The sequence below is a fragment of the Oncorhynchus mykiss genome, chromosome 17 (genome assembly GCF_057628025.1).
Source record: "Oncorhynchus mykiss isolate SJ-2025 chromosome 17, ASM5762802v1, whole genome shotgun sequence".
Classification (NCBI taxonomy): domain Eukaryota; kingdom Metazoa; phylum Chordata; class Actinopteri; order Salmoniformes; family Salmonidae; genus Oncorhynchus; species Oncorhynchus mykiss.
The window spans coordinates 52,195,554-52,223,348 of record NC_143038.1 but is presented as its reverse complement, the minus strand read 5'-3'; the positions used below and the strand labels follow the sequence as shown (position 1 = coordinate 52,223,348).

General features: G+C 43.9%; 1 protein-coding gene across 1 annotated transcript in view; it reads left to right on the top strand.

Annotated features, from left to right (window-relative positions):
• LOC110494466 (membrane-associated guanylate kinase, WW and PDZ domain-containing protein 3) overlaps window positions 1-27,795 on the top strand; it is a 202,389-nt gene that overhangs the window by 110,493 nt on the left and 64,101 nt on the right. Inside the window, exon 2 of the mRNA XM_090205942.1 lies at window positions 26,523-26,639. Within this exon, the coding sequence (XP_090062068.1) occupies window positions 26,523-26,639 (117 nt within the window). The remainder of the gene's footprint in view (window positions 1-26,522; window positions 26,640-27,795) is intronic.

Sequence of the window (27,795 nt, the reverse complement as noted above, 5' to 3'; positions counted from 1 at the left end):
CTGAAGTAGAAGTAAAACTCACCCAGTAAAATACTACTTGAGTAAAAGTCTAAAAGTGTTTGGTTTTAAAAATACTGAACTATCAAAAGTAAATGGAATGGCTAAAATGTACTCATTTCAAATTCCTAAAACCAGACAGCCCAATATATATACACTGCTCAAAAAAATAAAGGGAACACTAAAATAACACATCCTAGATCTGAATGAATGAACTATTCTTATTAAATACTTTTTTCTTTACATAGTTGAATGTGCTGACAACAAAATCACACAAAAATGATCAATGGAAATCAAATGTATCAACCCATGGAAGTCTGGATTTGGAGTCACACTCAAAATTAAAGTGGAAAACCACACTACAGGCTGATCCAACTTTGATGTAATGTCCTTAAAACAAGTCAAAATGAGGCTCAGTAGTGTGTGTGGCCTCCACGTGCCTGTATGACCTCCCTACAACGCCTGGGCATGCTCCTGATGAGGTGGCGGATAGTCTCCTGAGGGATCTCCTCCCAGACCTGGACTACAGCATCCGCCAACTCCTGGACAGTCTGTGGTGCAATGTTGGTGGATGGAGCGAGACATGATGTCCCAGATGTGCTCAATTGGATTCAGGTCTGGGGAAGGGGAGGGCCAGTCCATAGCATCAATGCCTTCCTCTTGCAGGAACTGCTGACACACTGCAGCCACACGAGGTCTAGCATTGTCTTGCATTCGGAGGAACCCAGGGCCAACGGCACCAGCATATGGTCTCACAAGGGATCTGAGGATCTCATCTCAGTACCTAATGGCAGTCAGGCTACCTCTGGCGAGCACATGGAGGGCAGTGCGTCCCCCCAAAGAAATGCCACCCCACACCATGACTGACCCACCGCCAAACCGGTCATGCTGGAGGATGTTGCAGGCAGCAGAAAGTTCTCCACGGCGTCTCCAGACTGTCACGTCTGTCACATGTGCTCAGTGTGAACCTGCTTTCATCTGTGAAGAGCACAGGGCGCCAGTGGCGAATTTGCCAATCTTGGTGTTCTCTGGCAAATGCCAAACGTCCTGCACGGTGTTGGGCTGTAAGCCCAACCCCCACCTGTTGACGTTGGGCCCTCATACCACCCTCATGGAGTCTGTTTCTGACCGTTTGAGCAGACACATGCACATTTGTGGCCTGCTGGAGGTAATTTTGCAGGGCTCTGGCAGTGCTCCTCCTGCTCCTCCTTGCACAACGGCGGAGGTAGCGGTCCTGCTGCTGGGTTGTTGCCCTCCTACGGCCTCCTCCACGTCTCCTGATGTACTGGCCTGTCTCCTGGTAGCGCCTCCATGCTCTGGACACTACGCTGACAGACACAGCAAATCTTCTTGCCACAGCTCGCATTGATGTGCCATCCTGGATGAGCTGCACTACCTGAGCCACTTGTGTGGGTTGTAGACTCCGTCTCATGCTACCACTAGAGTGAAAGCACCGCCAGCATTCAAAAGTGACCAAAACATCAGCCAGGAAGCATAGGAACTGAGAAGTGGTCTGTGGTCACCACCTGCAGAACCACTCCTTTATTGGGGGTGTCTTGCTAATTGCCTATAATTTCCACCTGTTGTCTATTCCATGTGAAATTTATTGTCAATCAGTGTTGCTTCCTAAGTGGACAGTTTGATTTCACAGAAGTGTGTGTGATTGACTTGGAGTTACATTGTGTTGTTTAAGTGTTCCCTTTATTTTTTTGAGCAGCGTATATATATATATATATATATATATATATATATTTGTATTTATTTATTTTTACGGATAGCCAGGGGCACACTCCAACACACAGACATAATTTACAAACAAAGCATATGTGTTTAGTGAGTCTGTGTGGTATGACACAAAATCATGTTACAACCACAGATATCAATATTAATTTCATAAATCAATATTTTGCTAAGTGGATGGGTCTCTACAGAAGGTATAAACGGTATGGCCTAAGTGGTTACTTGCATAGTAGCAATATCAGAAATCCATACAATTAGCTTTGGTTAGTGGAGATGGAAAACAAAATAATGTGCTTAAAGTACTTTACTTACTCTTTCAAAATATTGTTTGGTGAATCATGGGTGACTCCATCATTTGTGATGATGTTATAGTAAATTATTTTTGGTAGCATTTCTATGTCGAAGATTTAAAAAAATAATTTGGTGCATTTTTCCCATTCCATCCAGTTGTCTTTATTATTATAATATATTACACTGGATCTTTCTTGAATAAGTTCCTCCATTTCTTTTTGTTTTTCCTCTAACGTATTCTGAGCCTCTATGGTACAGTTTTTTTTATTGCTATCTATATGTTCTGTTACACCTTCTTTTGACTTAAATTGCTTTTGTTTTAGAGATGAGTACTGAATTGCATGGCCTCTAAAGGCACATTTAAAAGTGTCCCATACAATTATAGCTTGTTTACCATAATGAAATACAAGTTTAAAATCTATTTATCATAATATATATTTATAAACGCACCATTAAAAGGACCATAGTGATTGAGTGTCCATATAGCTATACCATGATAGTTGCATTGCTACTAAGTAAACCTCCAATTGTTCCCCCCTATTCCACCAGCTAAAACTCCTCCCCATCCCAAGTTGGGTTGTCATCCCAGTGACTGGCAGACCACCCCCGCCCCCTCAGATCCCCAAAATACTGGGACCCATCCTTCTATAAGAGCACACAGTGCCACCCACAGAACAGAGGCAGATCAACCGCCAAAAGCATTTCCATCCTCGATTTGCATTATGTATAGCTATTAAATATATATATATATTACAAATCCTGCAGATCTTACTTTCCGTAATTAACCATTCATATTTGTAAAAATGTAAGTTGTTCATGCTGCAAAGGATTGTTACCTCTTTTACAGTGTACATGGGATGCATTATCTCTCCCTTTCTCATCTCTCTCTCTCTCTCTCTCTCTCTATCTCTCTCGCTTCCTCACCCTGCCTGTCTGTTCTACCGCTCATTGTCTTGTTGACCAGACAGAGCCTTTTAATGAGCACAGTAAACAATGCCAGGATGACAACCTCACTGGGCCTTTGTTTTTCTCCAGGCTGGACGGTCAAGAGTGTATCGTACCTTAATTATCACAGGCCAATTGGTTTGACCGCTGCACCTGTCCCCCAGCCAGAGACAGAGATGGTGAAATTATCTTATAATTTCAAAAAATCTTCTACCCCAATACCCTTTAATTTGAATTCACTTCTGAAATGACGTCAGCCTGAATGTCAACTTCTTTAAATGTGGAAAAATAACAGATAACCATAGAGTACCAATGAAATGCTCTGTTCCATGTTTTATTCCAATCAGCTTGGTGATAGGGCAGCAGGGTGGATAAATGTTGGCTAATCCATGACCTGGTTGTTTCCCCGGGGCTGTTTTCCCCAGGGTGCTGGGTCTTTGTTCAGACAGGATGTGACAGGCCATGACTCCCCCATGCGGACACACAGGCACGCATGCACACCCACACACACACACATATCCACACACACATAATGTACACACAAACGCTCATACACTCGGCCATGTTGCTGTGTGACTGGGATGCCCCTCAGCTCCAAACTGGCATCACAGTGGTGTCCACAAGCGTTAGCAGCAGACGTTCATAGCACCCCATCTGTCTGCCAGTATCACCACAGCAGGCCTAACGCGGACGCCCGTTCATCTACCATTGATCCTCACTTGTTTTCTTCTTCTTCTCAACACGCATGTTGACAGTTGATTTCTTACTTTTCTTTTTATCATAAACTGTTGCTCAATGTGTACTCGCTTCCTCTTGTTTCGACAGCGTTGTTTTGTCTCAAACCCTGCTGGGGAACATGCGTCGGCTGCCAATTTTCCCTTTTATTTATACTTCTGACAAATACACAGGAGGGGTTTGGGATATTTATTCAAAGCTTTACTTCCTTTGTGTTGAATAATTGCCATCTTATGTTTTTATCTGGGACCAGATAAATTATGTTATTATGCTGAAATTATTAGTGAGGCAGCCATTAAAAGCCTGGGACCCTCTTTAGTTAGCTCTCTTTAAATGAATAGATGAGACATTTGAATGCAGTTGAGTGTAGAGGATGGGATATTCTCAGGGAAGTAGTTTCTGCAGCCAGCCAGTTACAGTATAGTGAAAGGCTAATGTACTATATTATGCCAACAGCTACTCTCCTTAGCAGAGCATTGTCAGACTAAGTACTGGAAGATGTCTGGGTTGCAGGGGAACATAATTCAGTAAGTTAAGAAGCTTTCAAGCCCGACAGAGTTTTAGCCATGATGACTCGAACACATCTGTAGTTGTAGTTTGCAGTATTACACACATACGTGGCATCATCCTGGACTACACCCTCTCCTTTAACCACCACATAAGACAGACTGTCAAATCATCATTCTTCCAGCTCTGCAACATTGCCAAAGTCAGATCCTCCCTCTCCCGCCCTGCCGCTGAAACCCTCAAACATGCATTCACCTCCTCCTGTCTTGACTACTGCAACTCACTACTCTCCGGCATCAACTAAAGCGCTCTCCATAAGCTCCAAATGGTTAAAAACCCAACTCCTCGCCAACACTGTCCTGGCAGCACATCACCCCTGTCCTCTGTGAACTCCACTGGGTCCCTGTCTCCCAACACATTGATTACAAGATTCTCCTTCTGACCTACAAAACCCTTCACCACCTTGCCTCTCTTTATTCCTGTTTTTGTTTAGTCTAACGTTTTGTTTTGTCCTTGAAAAGCACTATATAATTCCCAGGTATTATTATTATTATTATGGATTTTGTCATTGTGAGTTGTTCTATAATCTCTAAATTAGAATGATTTGTAACATGTTTTTATATGTGTTTGTTCATAAATGGTAATGTAAAAGAAGATCTGAGAAGGAATTAAAAGGGCTTATGCATGCTCAGTAACATTCTGCTAGGCTTTACATTCGTTTATTCAATATTTACATATTGTACCTGTGCATACGTCTATTCCAGTCCGTGTCTGGATACTGTCATACACATACCAGCATTTCACAGTTCTTTGTGACTTGCTAGGGATGTATTCAGGGTCCTCAACAGTGGCCTTGATTTTGTTGGTCATTTCACTAACAGCTCTCCCTGGCACAGCATATAAAACATATTCCTCAGTCTGGGTGGTCAGCTCCTACATAGACACCCCCAGGCCCTGCATTCACAGCAACACTGCCATCTCTCTGGCAGCTGCCAGACTAAATGAATTGCTGATGGAGCTGTTCCACTAGCCGCACATTGATTGGGAGATGTAATGCTCTCCTACCAATCCCATGTTCCTGTCCAATGCCCTTAAATGTGTCTATGTTTAGTAGTCCTCTAACCTACAATAATGCTAGTTGAGGAACGCTCATCTCCGTTCTCTTATATCGAGGTGGAGTTGAGTATTGATAACTGGTCACGCGATTTGCTAGCAACAACATTGAGTCACCACCATCAGTTGAAACTCATAAAAATGGTAATCCTGAAAACGCTTACCTGTACCTACATTGCCTTGCAAAAGTATTACAAAGTGGGATTAAAATAGATTTAATTGAAAAAAATGTGTCAGTACACAAAATGTTCTGTAATGTCAAAGTGGAAGATTGAAAAAAAAGATTTGCTAAATATAGAAATGAAATGACTAATATATAGTCATTGCATAAGTATTCATCTCCTTGAGTCCATACATGTTCGAAACACCTTGGGTAAGTCTCTAAGACCTTTACACACCTGGGTTGTGTAATATTAGCCCATTATTCTTTTCAGAGTTATTCAAGCTCTGTCAAGTCTTTCCATAGATTTTCAAGGCAATTCAGGAACATTCACTGTCTTCTTGGTAAGCAACTCCAGTGTAGATCTGGCCTTTTGTTGTAGGCTATTGTCCTGCTGAAAGGTGAATTCCTCTCCCAGTGTCTGGTGTAAAGCAGACTGAGGTAGGTTTTCCTCTAAGATTTTGCCTGTGCTTAGCTTCATCCCATTTTTTTTTATCCCGAAAAACTCCCCAGTATTTTCCGATGTCAAGCTTACCCATACCATGATGCAGCCACCACCGTGCTTGAAAATAAGGAGGCAGTTACTCAGTGAAGCGTAGTGTTGGATTTGACCCCAAAATAAGGCTTTGCATTTAGGCCAAATAGTGTACTCCTTTGCTGTGTTTCTTTTTGCAATATTACTTTAGTGCCTTGTTGCATGTTTTGTAATATTTGTATTATTTTATTCACTCTGTCATTTAGGTCATTATTGTGGAGTCACAACAATGTTCTTCATCCATCCTCAGTTTTCTCCCATCACAGCCATTGAACTCTGTAACTGTTTTAAAATCACCAATGGCCTCATGGTAACATCCCTTATCAGTTTCCTTACTATGCTGCAGCTCAGTTCAGAAGGATGACTATCTTTAATGTGTCTGGGTGGTTTAATGCATAATCCACAGCATAATTATTGACCTGACCATGCTTAAAGATATATTCAATGTCGGAGTTGATATTGTTACCAATCACTCCCCTTCTTTATGAGGCCCTTGAAAAGCTCTCTGGTGTTTGTAGTTGAATCTGTGCTTGAAATTCAATAACTGATTGAGGAACCTTACAGATATTGTATTTATGGGGGACAGAGAAAGGGTTAGTCATTTAAAAATCATGTAAACTCCTATATTTTCCCACAGAGTGAGTCCATGTAACTTATTATGTGATTTAGGTTTGCCTAAAAAAAGGGACTGAATACTTATGCCATGATAATGTTTTAATTGTCAAATTTGTATTCATTTTTTAAACGTTTTTTTCTTCCACTTTGACAGAGTATTTTCAGTGGACTGTTGATAAAACAAGTGATAATTAAATAAATGCTAATCCAACTTTGTAACATAATAAAATATGAAGAAATCCAAGGGGTCTGAATACTTTTGCAAGGCACTGTTTGTTTGTCCTGTACAACTGCGGTCCTTCCACGTGCATGGTGCGGAAATTCATGCTTTTAATAAAAACTTTGACCAACACAAACAGAGGAAGAGGTGAAGCAAGAGGTTTCACTCTCGCCAAAATCTGTCAAAAATAACCCAATGGTTTTCTACTGGCTTATTTTGGACCTAAGCTTATCGCCTGCCTTTCCGACCTTGGGACAACGACTCCTATTTTGTTAGGGCAGAGACATAAGCATCTCGTCCTTATATACAGATCTCGGACTTAAGTAAAAAGTCAGTGGTTGAATTCAATAAAAGTTTTTATAAAAATTTTAATTTGAATTTCAGCACCCCGCAGAAGGGCCACAGTTGTACAGGACAAACATAGGTACACGTAAGCGTTTTCAGAATTTAAATGTTTACACATTTTTACGACTGATGGTGACTCACTGTTGTTAATAGAAAATCGTACGACCAATTATCAATATTCAACTCCACCTCGATATAAGGGAATGGTGTTGAGCATTCCTCAGCTAGAGTACATTAATACCAGTGATGTCTGAGACACAGAGAGTGTGAATTAGTGATTGTGGGAGAGGGAGCCACTGTTAGGTTACGCTGTGAGGTGATTTTTTTGTCTGTGTGTCAGAAGGCTCATTTCCTTTATGTGAGGAACAGCTGAGGATGCTGCCCCCCTGAGATGAGAGTAGGGCTCATTACTGTAGCCTCCTCATGCTATATGGTGAAGAAACACAAACACACACCCTTCACCTCTGACCCCCACAGAAGTGCTCTGGCCCTGTGCACTTCCAGATAGTGGTTGTGAGGAAGGCAAAGAGGCAAAGAAGAAAAACTATGCTGACTTTGACGAATCACTGTCCAATGATGGAGCATTTTAAACTGTGTTTTAGGGGGGAAGGGAGAGATGGATGGACGGAGAACGAGGGCGACATAGGAGACCAATGTTTTGGTGACATTGCCGTTGAGCTCTCCTGATCCCTCATCTCTAATTCTGGATTCCCATGGCGGGTGGCGGTCCTGGGATCCCATCCATTATGCATGGCTGAGCTTTATTGCATTATGTTTTTTGGCTAACACACATAGCAGGCTTGTAGCATGCAGTACACACACCCCAGCCCACTCCACAAAGCCAGTGAATAATTCAGGGGAAGGCAGGCAGGACATTAGGCTAGGGATGGAGGGCTTTAATCAAAGGCTCCAGAACCCGGCGCAGCCAGCCCCAGCCAACCCAGCACACCCCCATTGGCAGTATCACACCTCTGCTTGGCTGTTTTAAATAGGAAGTTGAGTTGTATGCCTTCTAGAGCTGAGCCGCAAGCGACATATATAATTTACTGTAATTAAGGAATGCTTGCATACTGTAAATAGAGTAATCAGTTATCACACTTTCTAATTCTCTACGTAGAAAAACTCTACTGCAATCGCATACTGTAGGCAACACTACCCATGTTCATATCTGTAGTCCAGATATACCGAATGACTCATGTGTGAATCAGAGCATGAGCATCAGAGAATTTGTGTATCCTCAGTGCATGTGCAGACCAGCTGGCTTGAGTGTTTTACGGACATATTCAATCTCTCCCTATCCCAGTCTGTTGTCCCCACTTGCCATTGTTTGTGTACCCAAGAATGTGAAAGTAATTGAACTAAATGACTATTGCCCTGTTGCACTCACTTCTGTCATCATTAAGTGCTTTGAGAAGCTAGTTAAGGATCATCACTTCAAGCTTACCTGACATAAGAGGTTGTTGGCACCCTAATTGTGTAGGACGGGCTCATGGTAATGGCTGGAGCGGAATACGTGGAATGGTATTAAATACATCAAACAAATGGTTTCCATGTGTTTGATGCCATTCCATTCACTCCGTTCCAGCCATTACTATAAGCTGTCCTCCCCTCAGCAGCCTCCACTGCCCTAGGCCCACTATAATTTGCATACCACCCCAACAGATACACAGATGATGTAATCTCCATTACACTGCACACTGCCCTATCCCATCTGGACAAGAGGAATAACGATGCAGGAATGCTGCTCATTGACTACAGCTCAGCATTCTACACCATAGTACCCTACAAGCTCATTAATAAACTTGAGGCCCTGGGTCTCAACCCCGCCCTGTACAACTGGGTCCTGGACTTCCTGACGGGCCGATCCCAAGTGGTAAAGGTATGCAACAACACCTCTGCTATGCTGATCCTCAACACTGGGGCCCCAAAGGGTGCATGCTCAGCCTCCTCCTGTACTCTCTGTTCACCCATGACTGTGTGGCCACGCACGTCTCCAACTCAATCATCAGATGACACAACAGTGGTAGACCTGATTGCTAGCAGCGACGAGAGAGCCTACAAGGTTGAGGTGAGGGCCCTGATGGAGTGGTGCCAAGAAAATAACCTTTCCCTCAACGTCAACAAAACAAAGGAACTGATCGTGAACAGGAGACAGCAGAGGGAGCACGCCCTCATCCACATCGACGGGGCCACAGTGGAGAGAGTGATAATCTTCAAGTTCCTCGGCGTGTACATCACTGACAACCTGAAATGGTCCAGCCACACAGATAGTGTGGTGATGAACGTGCGACAGCTCCTCTTCAACCTCAGGAGGCTGAAGAAATACAGCTTGGCCCCTAAGACCCTCACAAACTTCTACAGATGCACCATTGAGAGCATCCTGTCGGCCTATATCACCACCTGGTACAACAACTCCACCGTCTGCAATGGCAGGTCTCTCCAGAGGGTGGTGCGGTCTGCCCAACGCATCACCGGGGGCACACTGCCTGCCCTCCAGGATATCTACAGCACCCGGTGTTGGACCTCAGCCACCCGAGCCATGACCTGTTCACCCCTCTACCATCTAGAAGGCGGAGCAAGTACAGATACATCAAAGCTGGAACCAAGAGACTGAAAAACTGATTCAATCTCCAGGCCATCAGACTGTTAAATAGTCACCACTAGCCGGCCTCTGCCCAGTACCCTGCCCTGAACTTTAGTCACTGTTACTAGCCGGCTACCACCCGGTACTCAACCCTTGTACCTTAGAGACTCCTGCCCTATGTACAGTGCCTTGCGAAAGTATTCGGCCCCCTTGAACTTTGCACCTTTTGCCACATTTCAGGCTTCAAACATAAAGATATAAAACTGTATTTTTTTGTGAAGAATCAACAACAAGTGGGACACAATCATGAAGTGGAACGACATTTATTGGATATTTCAAACTTTTTTAACAAATCAAAAACTGAAAAATTGGGAGTGCAAAATGATTCAGCCCCTTTACTTTCAGTGCAGCAAACTCTCTCCAGAAGTTCAGTGAGGATCTCTGAATGATCCAATGTTGACCTAAATGACTAATGATGATAAATACAATCCACCTGTGTGTAATCAAGTTTCCGTATAAATGCACCTGCACTGTGATAGTCTCAGAGGTCCGTTAAAAGCGCAGAGAGCATCATGAAGAACAAGGAACACACCAGGCAGGTCCGAGATACTGTTGTGAAGAAGTTTAAAGCCGGATTTGGATACAAAAAGATTTCCCAAGCTTTAAACATCCCAAGGAGCACTGTGCATGTGATAATATTGAAATGGAAGGAGTATCAGACCACTGCAAATCTACCAAGACCTGGCCGTCCCTCTAAACTTTCAGCTCATACAAGGAGAAGACTGATCAGAGATGCAGCCATGATCACTCTGGATGAACTGCAGAGATCTACAGCTGAGGTGGGAGACTCTGTCTAAAGGACAACAATCAGTCGTATATTGCACAAATCTGGCCTTTATGGAAGAGTGGCAAGAAGAAAGCCATTTCTTAAAGATATCCATAAAAAGTGTCATTTAAAGTTTGCCACAAGCCACCTGGGAGACACACCAAACATGTGGAAGAAGGTGCTCTGGTCAGATGAAACCAAAATTGAACTTTTTGGCAACAATGCAAAACGTTATGTTTGGCGTAAAAGCAACACAGCTGAACACACCATCCCCACTGTCAAACATGGTGGTGGCAGCATCATGGTTTGGGCCTGCTTTTCTTCAGCAGGGACAGGGAAGATGGTTAAAATTGATGGGAAGATGGATAGAGCCAAATACAGGACCATTCTGGAAGAAAACCTGAGACTGGGACGGAGATTTGTCTTCCAACAAGACAATGATCTAAAACATAAAGCAAAATCTACAATGGAATGGTTCAAAAATAAACATATCCAGGTGTTAGAATGGCCAAGTCAAAGTCCAGACCTGAATCCAATCGAGAATCTGTGGAAAGAACTGAAAACTGCTGTTCACAAATGCTCTCCATCCAACCTCACTGAGCTCGAGCTGTTTTGCAAGGAGGAATGGGAAAAAATGTCAGTCTCTCGATGTGCAAAACTGATAGAGACATACCCCAAGCGACTTACAGCTGTAATCGCAGCAAAAGGTGGCGCTACAAAGTATTAACTTAAGGGGGCTGAATAATTTTGCACGCCCAATTTTTCAGTTTTTGATTTGTTAAAAAAGTTTGAAATATCCAATAAATGTCGTTCCACTTCATGATTGTGTCCCACTTGTTGTTGATTCTTCACAAAAAAATACAGTTGTATATCTTTATGTTTGAAGCCTGAAATGTGGCAAAAGGTCGCAAAGTTCAAGGGGGCCGAATACTTTCGCAAGGCACTGTACATAGTCATTGAACAGTGGTCACTTTAATAATGTTTACAAATTTTTTTTATTCACATTATATGTATATACTGTATTCTAGTCAAGGTTCATCCTATATAACTACTTCTATACACAACTTTTCTATTTATATACTGTCCATAATGTCTATACACACCATCATACACATATACAGTGCATTCGGAAAGTATTCAGACCCTTTTACTTTTTCCACATTTTTTTTTGTTAAATTAATTGTTTTCCTCATCAATCTACACACAATACCCCATAATGACACAGTGCAAACAGGTTTTACAAAACTGAAATACCTTATTTACATAAGTATTCATACCCTTTGCTATGAGACTCGAAATTGAGCTCAGGTGCATCCTGTTTCCATTGATCATGTTTTCGATGTTTCTACAAATTGATTGAAGTCCACCTGTGGTAAATTCAATTGATTGAACATGATTTGGAAAGGCACACATCTGTCTATATAAGGTCCCACAGTTGACAGTGCATGCCAGAACAAAAGCCAAGCCATGAGGTCGAAGGAATTGTCCGTAAAGCTCAGAAAGACCGAATTGTGTCGAAGAACAGATCTGTTGAAGGGTACCAAAACATTTCTGCATCATTGAAGGTCCCCAAGAACACAATGGCCTCATCATTCTTAAATGGAACAAGTTTGGAACCACCAAGACTCTTCCTAAAGCTGGCCGCCAGGCCAAAGTGAGCAATCTCGGGAGAAGGAAACCTGGCACCATCCCTACAATGAAGCATGGTGGCGGCAGCATCATGCTGTGGGGATGTTTTTCAGCGGCAGGGACTGGGAGACTAGAGGGGAAAAAACGATTTAATACATTTTAGAATAAGGCTGTAACGTAACCAAATGTGGATAAAGAGGTCTGAATACTGTCTGAATGCACTGCATATATATTTATATTCCGGACTCATTGCTCGTTCAAATATTTCTATATTTCTTAGTTCCTTTCTTTTTCTTTTGGAGATTTGTGTGTATTGTTAGGTATTACTGCACTGTTGGAGCTAGGAACATAAGCATTTCACTACATCCGTGATAACATCTGCCAAATATTTGAATCATTTATTCATGCCTGCAAGTCACCTGTCACGGCTTCTAGGAGTAGTGGGTGGAGGAGTCAGGCGCAGAGAGCAGAGGTAGTTCAATCGTGATCTTTTAATCCAGAACAACAAGTAACGGTAACGCCAAACACTAAGGCGCATCACTTAAACCAGCCCAAAAGCAGGACCAAACAGTCCTGAGAAAATAGTCCACGAGAATACACTCGGGGCGGCAGGGTAGCCTAGTGGTTAGAGCGTTGGACTAGTAACTGGAAGGTTGCAAGTTCAAACCCCCGAGCTGACAAGGTACAAATCTGTCGTTCTGCCCCTGAACAGGCAGTTAACCCACAGTTCCATCATTGAAAATAAGAATTTGTTCGTAACTGACTTGCCTGGTTAAATAAAGGTAAAATAAAAAATAAAAAAATACACACCACATGAACAGAAAAACAAGCCGGCACAAAAGCAGGCGGGCATACCTGGTTTAAATAGCCCAAAACCCAAACAAGAAACAGGTATAACAAATCAGACAAAACTAACTGAAACAGAAAAGGGGATCGGTGGCAGCTAGTAGACCGGCGCCCGAACAGGAAGAGGAACCACCTTCGGCGGGATTTGTGACATCACCAATGTGGATATGTTATCTACACATACAGCTGTACATTTTGTAAACATTACACATCTCTTCTTGTCTCTTCTCCTATTCCATAGCCCGCTATGTGTTGATTAGGGCCTTACTTCCCTCTCTCATCCTCCATAGGGTCCCTCAGACCACTTCCCCACCCACCACCCATGTCATCTCTACCTCTCTTCCACTGCATTCCCTCTCAACTCCCTTTCTCTGCACCCGTCCCTCTTCACTCTTCACAGCCAGGCTCCCTCGGGTGCCAATCCTGTGTGAAGTGTTGTGGAGCTGCAAGGATTATGTTGTGGAGCTGCATGGTCTGGAGGAAAGTTCACTCATACTTGATTCATAAACAACTGTTCCTAGCAGGCTAATAACAGGTTTTAATTGATTATGTTCATTGGGTGTGATGTATTGTATGTATGCTCCCTTTGCACACCAGGGGAAGACCAAGCTAAGAGTGAGTGGCAGTGTTGTCTATATTGATGTCAAGCTGATTTGCAGCTGCAATAGAAAAAAGCTGTCAGTTGATCAAATACTTTTTGTCACATATTGTCTTACAGTGCCTTGCGAAAGTATTCGGCCCCCTTGAACTTTGCGACCTTTTGCCACATTTCAGGCTTCAAACATAAAGATATAAAACTGTATTTTTTTGTGAAGAATCAACAACAAGTGGGACACAATCATGAAGTGGAACGACATTTATTGGATATTTCAAACTTTTTTAACAAATCAAAAACTGAAAAATTGGGCGTGCAAAATTATTCAGCCCCCTTAAGTTAATACTTTGTAGCGCCACCTTTTGCTGCGATTACAGCTGTAAGTCGCTTGGGGTATGTCTCTATCAGTTTTGCACATCGAGAGACTGACATTTTTTCCCATTCCTCCTTGCAAAACAGTTCGAGCTCAGTGAGGTTGGCTGGAGAGCATTTGTGAACAGCAGTTTTCAGTTCTTTCCACAGATTCTCGATTGGATTCAGGTCTGGACTTTGACTTGGCCATTCTAACACCTGGATATGTTTATTTTTGAACCATTCCATTGTAGATTTTGCTTTATATTTTGGATCATTGTCTTGTTGGAAGACAAATCTCCGTCCCAGTCTCAGGTATTTTGCAGACTCCATCAGGTTTTCTTCCAGAATGGTCCTGTATTTGGCTCCATCCATCTTCCCATCAATTTTAACCATCTTCCCTGTCCCTGCTGAAGAAAAGCAGGCCCAAACCATGATGCTGCCACCACCATGTTTGACAGTGGGGATGGTGTGTTCAGCTGTGTTGCTTTTACGCCAAACATAACGTTTTGCATTGTTGCCAAAAAGTTCAATTTTGGTTTCATCTGACCAGAGCACCTTCTTCCACATGTTTGGTGTGTCTCCCAGGTGGCTTGTGGCAAACTTTAAACAACACTTTTTATGGATATCTTTAAGAAATGGCTTTCTTCTTGCCACTCTTCCATAAAGGCCAGATTTGTGCAATATACGACTGATTGTTGTCCTATGGACAGAGTCTCCCACCTCGGCTGTAGATCTCTGCAGTTCATCCAGAGTGATCATGGGCCTCTTGGCTGCATCTCTGATCAGTCTTCTCCTTGTATGAGCTGAAAGTTTAGAGGGACGGCCAGGTCTTGGTAGATTTGCAGTGGTCTGATACTCCTTCCATTTCAATATTATCGCTTGCACAGTGCTCCTTGGGATGTTTAAAGCTTGGGAAATCTTTTTGTATCCAAATCCGGCTTTAAACTTCTTCACAACAGTATCTCGGACCTGCCTGGTGTGTTCCTTGTTCTTCATGATGCTCTCTGCGCTTTTAACGGACCTCTGAGACTATCACAGTGCAGGTGCATTTATACGGAGACTTGATTACACACAGGTGGATTGTATTTATCATCATTAGTCATTCAGGTCAACATTGGATCATTCAGAGATCCTCACTGAACTTCTGGAGAGAGTTTGCTGCACTGAAAGTAAAGGGGCTGAATAATTTTGCACGCCCAATTTCTCAGTTTTTGATTTGTTAAAAAAGTTTGAAATATCCAATAAATGTCGTTCCACTTCATGATTGTGTCCCACTTGTTGTTGATTCTTCACAAAAAAATACAGTTTTATATCTTTATGTTTGAAGCCTGAAATGTGGCAAAAGTTTGCAAAGTTCAAGGGGGCCGAATACTTTCGCAAGGCACTGTATATATTGATTGACCATTAGATTGCTGTGGTCTCTGATGTATGCTGCATGTATTTTAGGTTCTGCACACTGACTGCCTGCTATGTTCTGTACTTATTAGTATTCATCTATGGACATGATAGGCTGTCCTGTTACAGTCTGATTAGCACTGTGAGATGGTGGTGGGGGGGGGGGGGTGCTATGGGATGTGGGGGGTTTATGGGTGTTATGGCCCATAAAGAGAGGACATGCCCAATGAAGCTTTACAGATAGGATACTTAACTTAACCTTGAGATGATCAAGATAAACACTGTCCCTCCTCATCATCATCCCCCTGCTCTTCCCCCTTCTCTCTCTCTCTTTCTTTCTCTCCCTCCCTCTCTCTCTCTTTCTTTTTCTCTCTCCCTCTCTCTCTCTCTTTCTTTTTCTCTCTCTCTCCCTCTCTCTTTCTTTTTCTCTCTCCCTCTCTCTCTCTCTTTCTTTTTCTCTCTCCCTCTCTCTCTCTTTCTTTTTCTCTCTCCCTCTCCCTTTCTATTTCTCTCTATTTCTTTCTCTCATACTCTCTCTCTCTCTCTCTCTTATACACTCCCTCATACTCTCTCACCCTCCTTCCTCCTGCTCCTCCTCCTCTTCTCTCTCTCTCTGATCTGAAGCCAGCTCATCTGTGCCATGGCAGAGCATACGGCTGCAGAGGCTGTATTAAATAGTAAAATCCTTTCATTACATTAGTGAAAACCTAAAGTCCTGTTCAGTAGTTTCATAGAAGGAAATCAAAACTTCCCTTTCAATTGAAATAATTACAGCTGGTGGTTCTTCTGAAGGGCCAAGCAGCCAGTAGTGTTTATGCCTGATAATTACTATGGCGGAGCAATTACTCCTCAGCAGCACTCGTAGTGTCATCCCCCCTCATGAGTTTTAGGATAATGGCTGCCAACACTCCTTGTTTCATCCCCCTGTCTGTGTATGGTAGTAGAAGGTTGGAGGCCCTTGTAGTGAGGGGAGTGAGGAGAGAGAGGCATGTCCTCTGCATCAGCGCATGCAGAAGAGCCTGAGAGAGAAGCGTGCATTTTCATAAATGTCCAACTTTCCATCTCATCCCTCATGTCTCCAGGGATTCATCACGTTACATCATGCACTTGCTCAGCAGACATTCCTACTGAAATGCATTTTCAAGTCAGACTGCTCTAAGAATACCAGAGGAGAGGTCTGTTGCATAATGTGTCTGCAGAAAGAGCTTGTTCCATCTCCCTTCAATGGCCCGCACCTGAATATGTCTCTATCGACTATGCATCCATCATCGATTTTCCCCTAAGAGAATTAGCAGGCCCTATGAATTTGGCCACGTGAAAATGGGAGACAGAAATTGAATTCTTCTTAATGTTTACAGCAGATCAGGTTTTCATAGGTTTTGAAAACATATTATTTCTGCATGGCAGATGTGAATTGGAAATGTGTTTTTTTGCATATCTCATCTATCCCTGAGACACCCTCATATAGTGGGGTCACGGCCAGGGTCTGCCAATATCAACGGCGACCCTTGAGACATTAGGGTTAAGTGCCTTGCTCAGGGGCACATTGGCAGACTTTTCACCCTATCGGCTCAGGGATTCAAACTAGCAACCTTTCGGTTACTGGCCCAACACTCTAAGTGCAAGGCTTCCCTATAAGCTGTGGGCATCCTTCTGGTGGTCAAAGTGGAGCTTGCGGTGGAACCAACCCTGAAACCTCATTTGCCGAATCCTGGTGTGTGTGTATTTGAGAGTGAATGCATGCGTGTGTGTGTGTACACAGGCGTGTTTGTGCATGTGTGCGTGCGTATCTCTGTGTGCAGTGGCCCATGTGGAAACATTTGTAGTCCTCGGGAGGGAAGTTTCCATCTCTGGTGTCTCTGGGTACATCTCTCTTCCTCTCAGTATTCTCTCCCATTTATCATACAACACATCCACTCTTTACTCACCTCTCTTTACTCACCTCTCTTTACTCACCTCTCTTTACTCACCACTCTTTAATCACCACTCTTTACTCACCACTCTTTACTCACCACTCTTTACTCACCTCTCTTTACTCACCACTCTTTACTCACCACTCTTTACTCACCACTCTACTCACCACTCTTTACTCACCACTCTTTACTCACCACTCTTTACTCACCACTCTACTCACCTCTCTTTACTAACCACTCTTTACTCACCACTCTTTACTCACCACTCTTTACTCACCACCTTTACAAAGGTCATGGCAAAAACCTGGCCTTCCAGTTGAATCTTTGAGCCAGGTTTTCATACGAGTCATACAGAGATGACCCCAGGAGACAGTCAGCACCTTTTCTATCTCTGCGTTTTGTCTATTACAATTGACAGGGTCCAGTAGGGCCAAGAGCTCCACTAAGAAACAGACATATACTGTAGAGACAAGCCTTCAGTGCTTTCCCATCCACTTCCAGGCTTGTAAGTGTCAGCACACTTGGCAGAGCTCCCTCAGCAGTGAGCTGGGTGGCAGGCAGGCCCTCGTCCCCGGCCGTCGGAGCACATGATTGATTTTCCTCAGCTCCTCATTGGAAACATGAAATCCCTTTTCTGTCATGTGTTGAGTATCAGTTGAGTGCCTCTGAGTGTGGCCATGATAACCACCTTACACTTTACAGCGCCACAGGATTAGGGGTCTGCCTAGGGACTCTCTCTGCAGGTCTATGGTACATCTCTGAGCTAGGTGGTGTTGGAGAGAAGTGGCTTAGTGGAGCATTTCTCTCTTAAAGGGCTATCCCCAGCTGTGTACCACGGCCTTCCTCTGCCTGCCAGCAAGCCACACAACCAGCAGAGCAGCCATGTTGCAATCATATCTCTGCAACCACCACATCCTTCTGCACTAATTTGCTGTGCTATGGTTAGTGAATCAAGTACAGCTCCTATACAGTTATATTTTGACTCTTTTTACATGTCCAAGTGCTTTTCTAGGCCTGACAGAGCTCGTTATCCCGCTCCTGCCGAGGTGTCTAAGATGTCTGCAGCAGTAGTGGATGGCCCAGCACCCAGCCAATTAGAGATGTGCATTCTCTGTTTCCAGTCCAAATGTTTTCCTATGGGTTTAGCTAACCAGCTTAGTTCCCCCAATAAGGCCTTATGATGGGGATGGGCAGGTGAGAGCTAGGCTGCTGCAAACGTCCCTGTGCTATTTATCTGCTGTCTTATTAACCTGGCACACAACACCATCCTTTCTCCTTCCTCTCCTACAGTAACAGCAGGCGAGGCCAGGTTTAACACCTAATGAATGTGAAGGTATATATTCAAGTCTTGTAAAGTCCTAAACCATTTACTTTTTTCATTTACCAGTATCGTTTACCATTTACCAGTATCGTTTACCATTTACCAGTATCGTTTACCATTTACCAGTATCGTTTACCATTTACCAGTATCGTTTCAAAACAGATTTTTGATCAATCTTGGATAATAGGATTTGGATAGGCATTAAGATGAGATGAACATTAGGAGTGTCCACAGCCAAAGAGTAGACATTTTAGGAATGGTCTCATCTGACTCTTCATGGTCTCATTCAGATTGAACTTCATCTTAAGTTAGCGCTGCAGCCAATCAAAGGATCTCTGCACCAAGCAACACAACATTATGTTGTGAGGAGACTGAGAGGTGGGGCAGTGGGGTCGAGCTCTCACAACAATCCCTCACTCTCCTGAAGACGGCCGCCAGCCCTCGAGACGCTTTTTGCTCACTCAAATATGAAATGCACAGCATTGGGGGACGATAACCTATCACTTCAAGAGGCTCACAAACAATGCCCTTCTCCCGCAACAAGACGCTGACAAACGACAGAGGAGCAGTGGCCTGTGGTCAAACAGAGAGAGTAGCAGCAGACACTTATTTTGCTGCACAGATCCTTTACTCTTGTTTCAGTCTCATCTAAATGTTGAGAAGCACGCACATAAATTAATTTAGAAATTAGCTCCTTCAGTCGAAACCTTGACATGAATCAGTAGCCTTGGAAGGGATGTGTTCTCACAATGTGAGTGAGTGAGTGAGTGAGTGAGTGAGTGAGTGAGTGGAGAGTTCACAGAGGAAAGGGAGCCTGTGCATGACTCAAGGGCTGCCTGCCACAAAACAGTGACTGGAGCAGATATGATCGTAACAGCAACGGCTACGATGATAATTGGAGTTTCTTCAGTCAGTCAGTCATGCCTCAGACCAGGATCCATCTCCTCTGATTGGCCTTTAGTTCCCCCGTCACAATGGCACACAGTTAATAAGCACGTTGTAGTCAGGCTCATTGAGGATGATGACTGTGATATAATCCCACATTTCCCTCATCATTCACTAGCGGATGACAGCACTAATGCTGAACCCAGCCAGCCAGCCAGCAGGAGATGGTACTGATTGATTGACTCAACCACATTATTCTCATTATTATCTTTTACTGTTTTAGTAAATATGTGCCAAAGCTAATGAGATGCAGTTGAAGTGATTGCAAATTAAGGCCTTTTAGTGTTTTGATTTAGACACTCAGTATAATAGCAACAAATAAACAGCCCTGTAAATGCTTTCTGATTCAATCATATTCTCTTCCTGCGGCTGCCTGCTAGATTGATTACTTCCTGATGTGAGTGTTACGTTATGTTCTCTCTGTTGTGGTATGTGTTGTGGTTGGAAAGGAGTATGCTTGGAGGGAAGCGACTCTGCCACTCTGTCTGACGATGTGTCACCTGAAGTCAGGGAAAGTGGCAGGGTTTGTGCATCACTGTGCTTCTCTCTCCCATGTTCCTCACCGTGTTCTCTATGCCGGTTTGCTTTCCCTCATTTCTTTTCTCTTTTTTTTCCTTTTCAATTATGGAGTACATCTGGCCGTGTTCTTGCTTCACAGAAACATGACTTCACTTTTACGGAGACATGAGTTGACAACAGGCCTGGGATTAGGACGAAGGCTTTTTCTGAACCATATTGAACAACACAGTCTACTTGAGTCACACTTGTTTTTGGATAGAACTATGAAATTCACATCTGTCTCTCTCCAGCAGAGTGGTGCGGTAATATGAGTATGTGCGTACGTACGTGCATGTTTGTCTGGGTGTGTGTGTGAGAGAGAAATGGGCCAGTATGTTACACTGTAGTGGATTGGGTAGATAAATGTGCTCCATTCACATGTGTGTAGTCATACTGATTCCTCTGTTGATCTGAGCTAGATGCTAAATGAGGCTCCTCACTGAGATGGGGTAGGTGTGTGTGTTTTACTCTCCAGCTGTATCAGACTCCACGGACCCACAAATTATATAACAAGAAGGGACCGCCTACAGCAGGGAGACAGAGAGATGGACAATGAAGAGATGCAGAATGACTGAGAGGAAGAAGGAGAGCAAACTAGAACAGAAGTTAGAGGATGAAAATGTGATAAAGAGTGAGAGAGAGCGACACCATGAGTCAGTGTCCTGAGGGTTACCCTCTCCTCCCTCTCACCCCCTTACGGATGCTGGGATCCTCATTACAGTCACTGTTCTGCTGACTGCTGCTAATCATGAACCTGAGAGGAGGAAGGTCATCCCTCCTCTCCGTTGCTCTTTGGCTCTGCAGGGGGAGGTATGGAGGTAGCTTATGGTTGGTTAACTTTAATATGGGTGCAGCTGTGACCATGTGAGCCTGCTTCGGCAAGCTCTGCAAATACTGCTATAGGTTGAGGCTCTATTCTAGGGCCTTGTACTCAATTAGATAGTTGCAGCTGCTGAAGCCTACACAAAGTGCTGGTTATATAAGTGTAGAGAATTAATTTACAGGGCTGAAGTGAGACGATAGCCTTTCCTACTCCTACACAGGCTCAATCCAGACACCGTTTACTGTCTGAGTTGCAACTTGACCCGCATTGCACCTACAGAGAGAGAGAGAGAGGAATATGAAGCCATGATGAACAGGACACCAACAGCCTGCCATTAATCACATGATGTAGTGTTGTGATTGGGCCTCACCGTGTTGTGGCATAGAGCTAGAGCATACACCCATAGAGCATACACCCATAGAGCATACACCCATAGAGCATACACCCACTGCTATGCTAGTAAACGCCTTGGGGCCAGCAAACAACTCAGCCATATGGAGGAAGGGAATGGATTTGCATGTCCTCTGTATTACACAAATTTGGGACTTATCTAGGAAAAGACTTTCGGCCAAATAGAGAAGATGCCTTGGTATGTTGCGGTCTGGTACTAAACCTGTTGGTTTAGATGACCTCCCTGAAGAATTCCACATGCACATACGAGAGATGTGGAACAGAACAACAAGTCACCATAAGCTGCATAGCTGTGTCTTTTGGAAACAGACCAATTAGGTGATGTGATATCTGTCTCTCCTTTACCCAGTGCCAGCTCTACATTCCTCAGCCCTGCTCTTCTCTGCATGATGCCAGTCAGATGCTGCCGTATGTGTGTGTGTTCTGTGTGGGTGTCTGTGTGTGTGCTTGCGAGCATGTTCTTCCCTCAGTAGCAAGGTGTTAGTGTAAGTGTGGAGGCTCTGAGTCAAGCACCTCACCAGGGGCGCCTGACTCGGCTCCGTCTGCTCCGCCTCTCTGCTGGTATCTGCCCTGAGATGCTACAGGCTCTACAGAGGATTACTTGTTTGCTGATGCTAAAGAAAACTCCAAAGAGATATTGAATAATTCCTGTGGGTGACCTTCCACTTGTGAGTGACTCATTCATCTCTAACAAATTTGAGGATGAAAAGGTAGTGTAATAAATAGGTACAAAAATAGAGACTGACTGAAAAGCTGTTAATCAAAGGAATCTATCTTTATGAATCATGCCCTGATTGAAATAGCTGGAAAGGATTCTGGTTCCCCTTGTTGCTTCCAATAGCGTGTACGGTAATGGAAAGAGTCACTGTAGATAAATGGAGGAAATGGATGGGTACTGTGGCAGTACAGAGAGGCACGGGGGGGGTGGGGGGGGTGTAAAGAAGAGTACAGAGAGAGACGGGTACAGAGAGCGAGGGGGGGGGGGGGGTGGTAAAGAAGAGTACAGAGAGAGACGGGTACAGAGAGCGGGGGGGGGGGTAAAGAAGAGTGCAGAGAGAGACGGGTACAGAGAGCGGGGGGGGGGGTGTAAAGAAGAGTACAGAGAGAGAGAGCTGGTAGAGTAAAGAATGTGAGGTGAAGTTCTCTCTCTCTGGCTGACTGCAGTCACTAGAAATACATACAGCATACAGGGATGACTGGGTACAGTGGAGGCCATTGAGTCTCCACCTGAAGAGAGGAAAGCTGATACAATGTTATCTGTAAAGAGGAGGAATGAGACTCATCTCTGAAGTGACAACCTCAACAACACCTTCTGACTGGACCGAGCAGGCCACAAAGACGGCACTGTACAGCCACGGGGTTGGTGACATGGTTGTGTGTGTTTGCATGTGTGTGTGTGCATGTGTGTGTGTACATGTGAGTGCATGTGTGCTTGCGTGCCAGCACCAGGAGCCTTTCAATAAAATAGCATTGTAACACATTCAGAATATAAACATATAAACAGGTCAACATTCACAAGGACACAGGGCCAGATGGATTACCAGGATGCGTACTCCGAGCATGCGCTGACCAACTGGCAAGTGTCTTCACTGACATTTTCAACCTCTACCTGACCTACCTGAAGTCTATAATACCAAAATGTTTCAAGCAGACCAGCATGCAAATTGGAGTGGGTCTAAGGTTTCTGGGATAATGGGGTTGATGTGAGCCATGACCAGCCTTTCAAAGCACTTCATGGCTACAGACGTGAGGGCTACGGGTCTGTAGTCATTATGTCCTTGTTCACTCTTGACTATTTGGCCAGGCACAACTCCAACACCATCATCAAGTTTGTCGATGACACAACACTGGTAGGCCTGATCACCGACAACGATGAGACAGCCTATAGGGAGGAGGTCAGAGACCTGGCCGTGTAGTGACAGGACAACAACCTCTCCCTCAACGTGGAGATGATTGTGGACAACAGGAAAAGGAGGACCAACCCCGCCCCCATTCTCATCGACGGGGCTGTAGTGGATCAGGTTGAGAGCTTCAAGTTCCTTGGTGTCCACATCATCAACAAACTATAATGGCCCAAACACACCAATACAGTCGTGAATAGGGCACGACAATGCCTATTCCCCCTCAGGAGACTGAAAAGATTTGGCATGGGTCCTCAGATCCTCAAAAGGTTCTACAGCTGCACCATCGAGAGTATCAGACTGGTTGCATCACTGCCTGGTATGGCAACTACTCGGCCTCCAACCGCAAGGCACTACAGAGGATAGTGCGTACGGCCCAGTACATCACTGGGGCCAAGCTTCCTGCCATCCAGGACTTCTATACCAGGCAGAGTCAGAGGAAGGCCCTAAAAATTGCCAAAGACTCCCAAGTCTTGGAATATCTGTCCATAGGACCACTTTAAGCTGTTGACTCCACAGAGCTGGGTTTTATGAAGAGTGGCCAGAAAAAAGCCATTGCTTAAAGAAAAAAATAAGCAAAAACATTGGTGTTTCGCCAAAAGGCATATGGGAGACTCTCCAAAAATATGGAACAAGGTACTGGTCAGATGAGACTAAATTTAGCTTTTTGGCCATCAAGGAAAATGCTATGTCTGGCGTAAACCCAACACCTCTCATCACCCCGAGAACACCCATGGCAGCATCATGCTGTGGGGATGTTTTTCATCGGCAAGGACTGGGAAACTGGTCAGTGAAGGCATGATGGCGCTAAATACAGGGAAATTCTTGAGGGAAACCTGTTTCAGTCTTCCAGAGATTTGAGACTGGAACGGAGGTTCACCTTCCAGCAGGACAATGACCCTAAGCATACTGCTAAAGCAACAATTGAGTGGTTTAAGGGGAAACATTTAAATGTCTTGGAATGGCCTAGTCAAAGCCCAGACCTCAATCCAATTGAGAATCTGCGGAATGACTTAAAGATTGCTGTACACCAGCGGAACCCATCCAACTTGAAGGAGCTGGAGAAGTTTTGCCTTGAAGAATGGGCAAAAATCCCAGTGGTGAGATGTGCCAAGCTTATGGAGACATAATTGCTGCAAAAGGTGTCTCTATAAAGTATTGACTTTGGAGGGGTTTGAATAGTTATGCATGCTCAAGTTTTTTCTTCTTGTTTGTTTCACAATAAAACATATTTTGCATCTCAAATTATGAGGTTGTAAGGCAACAAAATAGGAAAAATGCCAAGGGGCGTTGTCGTGTCTTTAGTATCATTAAAGGTGAAGACTGTTATTTTATCAAATCAATTCTCTGTATTTATTATTACATGATTAAACTAATCATGTAAATGTAATTAACTAGGAAGTCGGGCACCACGGAAAATGTTCATTACAAAGTTAGAATTTTCTGAATATAACTCTTCAGATACTTTAATATCTGATCAATTAGTCTTCTATTAATTAATTATTATTATTACCTTCGTCAGTCTCATCTGAATGTCGTAAATTATTGGTTATCTGCACGAACCCAGGCTTTACTATAAATCATCCATACACCAATTGGCTCAGTTATTTATTTACTAGCTAATTAAACAATTACAGAATATACAATACATAATAACATTATACCATCCATAGTGGACTAAACAAAAACAGTTAGTTTATAACACTATAGATTCAGAGTGAAGAGAAGGGGATTTTGGAAGGAAGACTAAGGAACATTGGTCTTTATCGGACCTGGGAAGCTATTCTCACATAAATACATATGCCACTAATGATCGCTCATTCGGAAAAGCAATGCATTGTATTTACGTGAAGCTGGTGATGTGATGCTCTGGTTTGCCCTGTTGATGTTGCCCTGTCCTTTGTGGAATCTTCCCGGTTGTTGTGTGAGAAGTTCACATGGTCTGAGAGGTTCATCTCACTCTGGAGATTGGTCCACGTCGGTCAGTGTTCTCGTACTAGATTTGCTACCTTTCCAGCTGCAGTCTGTAAGGCTATCATCTAGGACTCACTTCTTCTTGAGTGATCATACCATTTCACGTGGAGAGCAAGCTCCCATGTTTCCTGGCCTGTATGGTTGACATTAGAATTAGCCCTTTTAAAAGTGAGGACAAATCCTCACGGAATTCGGAACTTGTTTGACTTTTTATTATGTAGAGTGGATATTCAACTTTTTGTTATGTAGAGTGGATATTCAACTTTTTGCCACCACAGCTCACGCTGGGGTTTGCTTAGTTCAACGTGAATTGGGTAACGGGGGCTCTTATATAAATGTAGAAAATGGGTTGGTTCACATCTCTGCTAGCCAAATCACTGAAAGGGCTAGCGTCATGACAGGGTGAATACTTTTGCAAGCCACTGTAAGTAAGCATTTCACTGTAAGATCTACTTGTTGTATTCGGCGCATGTTAAAATACATGTTTTATTTTTGTTCAGTATATTACACCCTACGCTGCATCCCCATTGTATCACCAGCTATATCTACAGTAGGGGGCTGTTCCTTTCTGAAAGGATGTATTAGTATTCATAGCCATGCATACAGAGTTGTGTTAAGCAGAGTTTTGTCCGCTCGGCAGAGAGTAGAGAGGAGAGAGAGGGAACATGATGATTACTGAAGCTCAGCGCCAGTCGAGCCATTTCAAAGCCACTTTCCCCCCCACTGTCAGCCAGGGGACTAGGCTCACATCCAAGACACTGAAAATCTGGTCTTCCTTCTCTCTCCACTCTTTCTTTTCTTTCTCCTCTTCATCTTTTCCGACTCTCAGCAAACTTTCACCTGCTTTCACAGGATGACTCTCAAGTTCCTGTCTCCTCTCAAACTTTGTGAACTTCCTATGTTTTTACAAAGTCATTGGGGGGTTGGTTAGGAGATGCTCCTGAGAGTTTTACGTTAAAACCTCTCACTCAAATTTTTGCATTGAGACTTCACAGTTCCTTATATAAGCTTTTGGCGTATGCTTGGTTGTCATTGTTGCGGTGAGTGTCTATCATTGTATGCATATTATATAAAACCTTTTTGTTGTCCGTTTTATTGTGTAGATGAGGTGTCTTCACAGGAGTGACGGATGGAAAGGGAAGGCATATTGTTTGACCTATAACCTCTTGTTTGACCTCTAACCTCTTGACACTAACTCTAGTACACTGGCACTGTAATAACACTGTGTGTCTCTGTCTGCTCAGGGAAGGTTCTGAACACAGACCTGCGCCACTACCTAAGCCTGCAGTTCCAGAAGGGCTCGTTGGATCACAAGCTGCAGCAGGTCATCCGAGACAACCTCTACCTGCGCACCATCCCCTGTAAGTCTCCTCAACCTCTGCTCCTAGGCCGCATGTGAAATGGTACCCTATCTCCTAGTGCACTACTTTTGACCAGAGCCCTATGCAGACCATGGTCAAATGTAATGCACTAGAGGGGATAGGGTGACATTTAAGAGGCACCCCTCACAACACCCCGCAAACGGACCCCTCACACCACCCCTAACACCACCCCTCACACCAACCCTCACACCACCCCCTAACACCACTCCTAACACCACCCCTAACACCACCCCTCACACCACCCCTAACACCAACCCTCACACGGACGACTAACACCACCCCTAACACCACCCCTCACACGGATGCCTAACACCACCCCTCACACCAACCCTCACACCACCCCTCACACGGACCCCTAACACCACCCCTAACACCAACCCTCACACCACCCCTAACACCACCCCTCACACGGACGCCTAACACCACCCCTAACACGGACCCCTCACACCACCCCTAACACCAACCCTCACACCACCCCTAACACCACCCCTCACACGGACCCCTCACACCACCCCTCACACGGACCCCTCACACCACCCGTCACACCATCCCTTACAACACCCTCCCTCACACCACCCCTCACACCACACCTCACACCACCCCTCACACAACACACTTCACCGAGCCAGGTCTCGCACACACACCTAAAGCTCACCATGACAGCAAAAACTAAGAAATCCTCATAAACCCAGATGTTGCTCCAAATTGCGACTGTGATTGTGGTCTTTTATACAAAAGCTTTTACTCTGAGTGGTGCAAGATGTGTGTTATTGAAACAATCAATCTGCAAATTACGTTCAATCCTAATTACTTTCAATCTGAATTACCTTCAATCTGAATGACTTTCAATCTGAATTACCTTCAATCTGAATGACTTTCAATCTGAATTACCTTCAATCTGAATTACCTTCAATCTGAATGACTTTCAATCTGAATTACCTTCAATCTGAATGACTTTCAATCTGAATTACCTTCAATCTGAATTACTTTCAATCTGAATTACTTTCAATGAGAATTACTTTCAATTTGCAATAACTTTAGTCTGAATGACCGTTAGAGCCTTCAGTTAAGAATAGATATAGACGTGCTATCCTCTCCTCAATGGTCATAATAGATGTGTGCTAAGAGTAGGAAA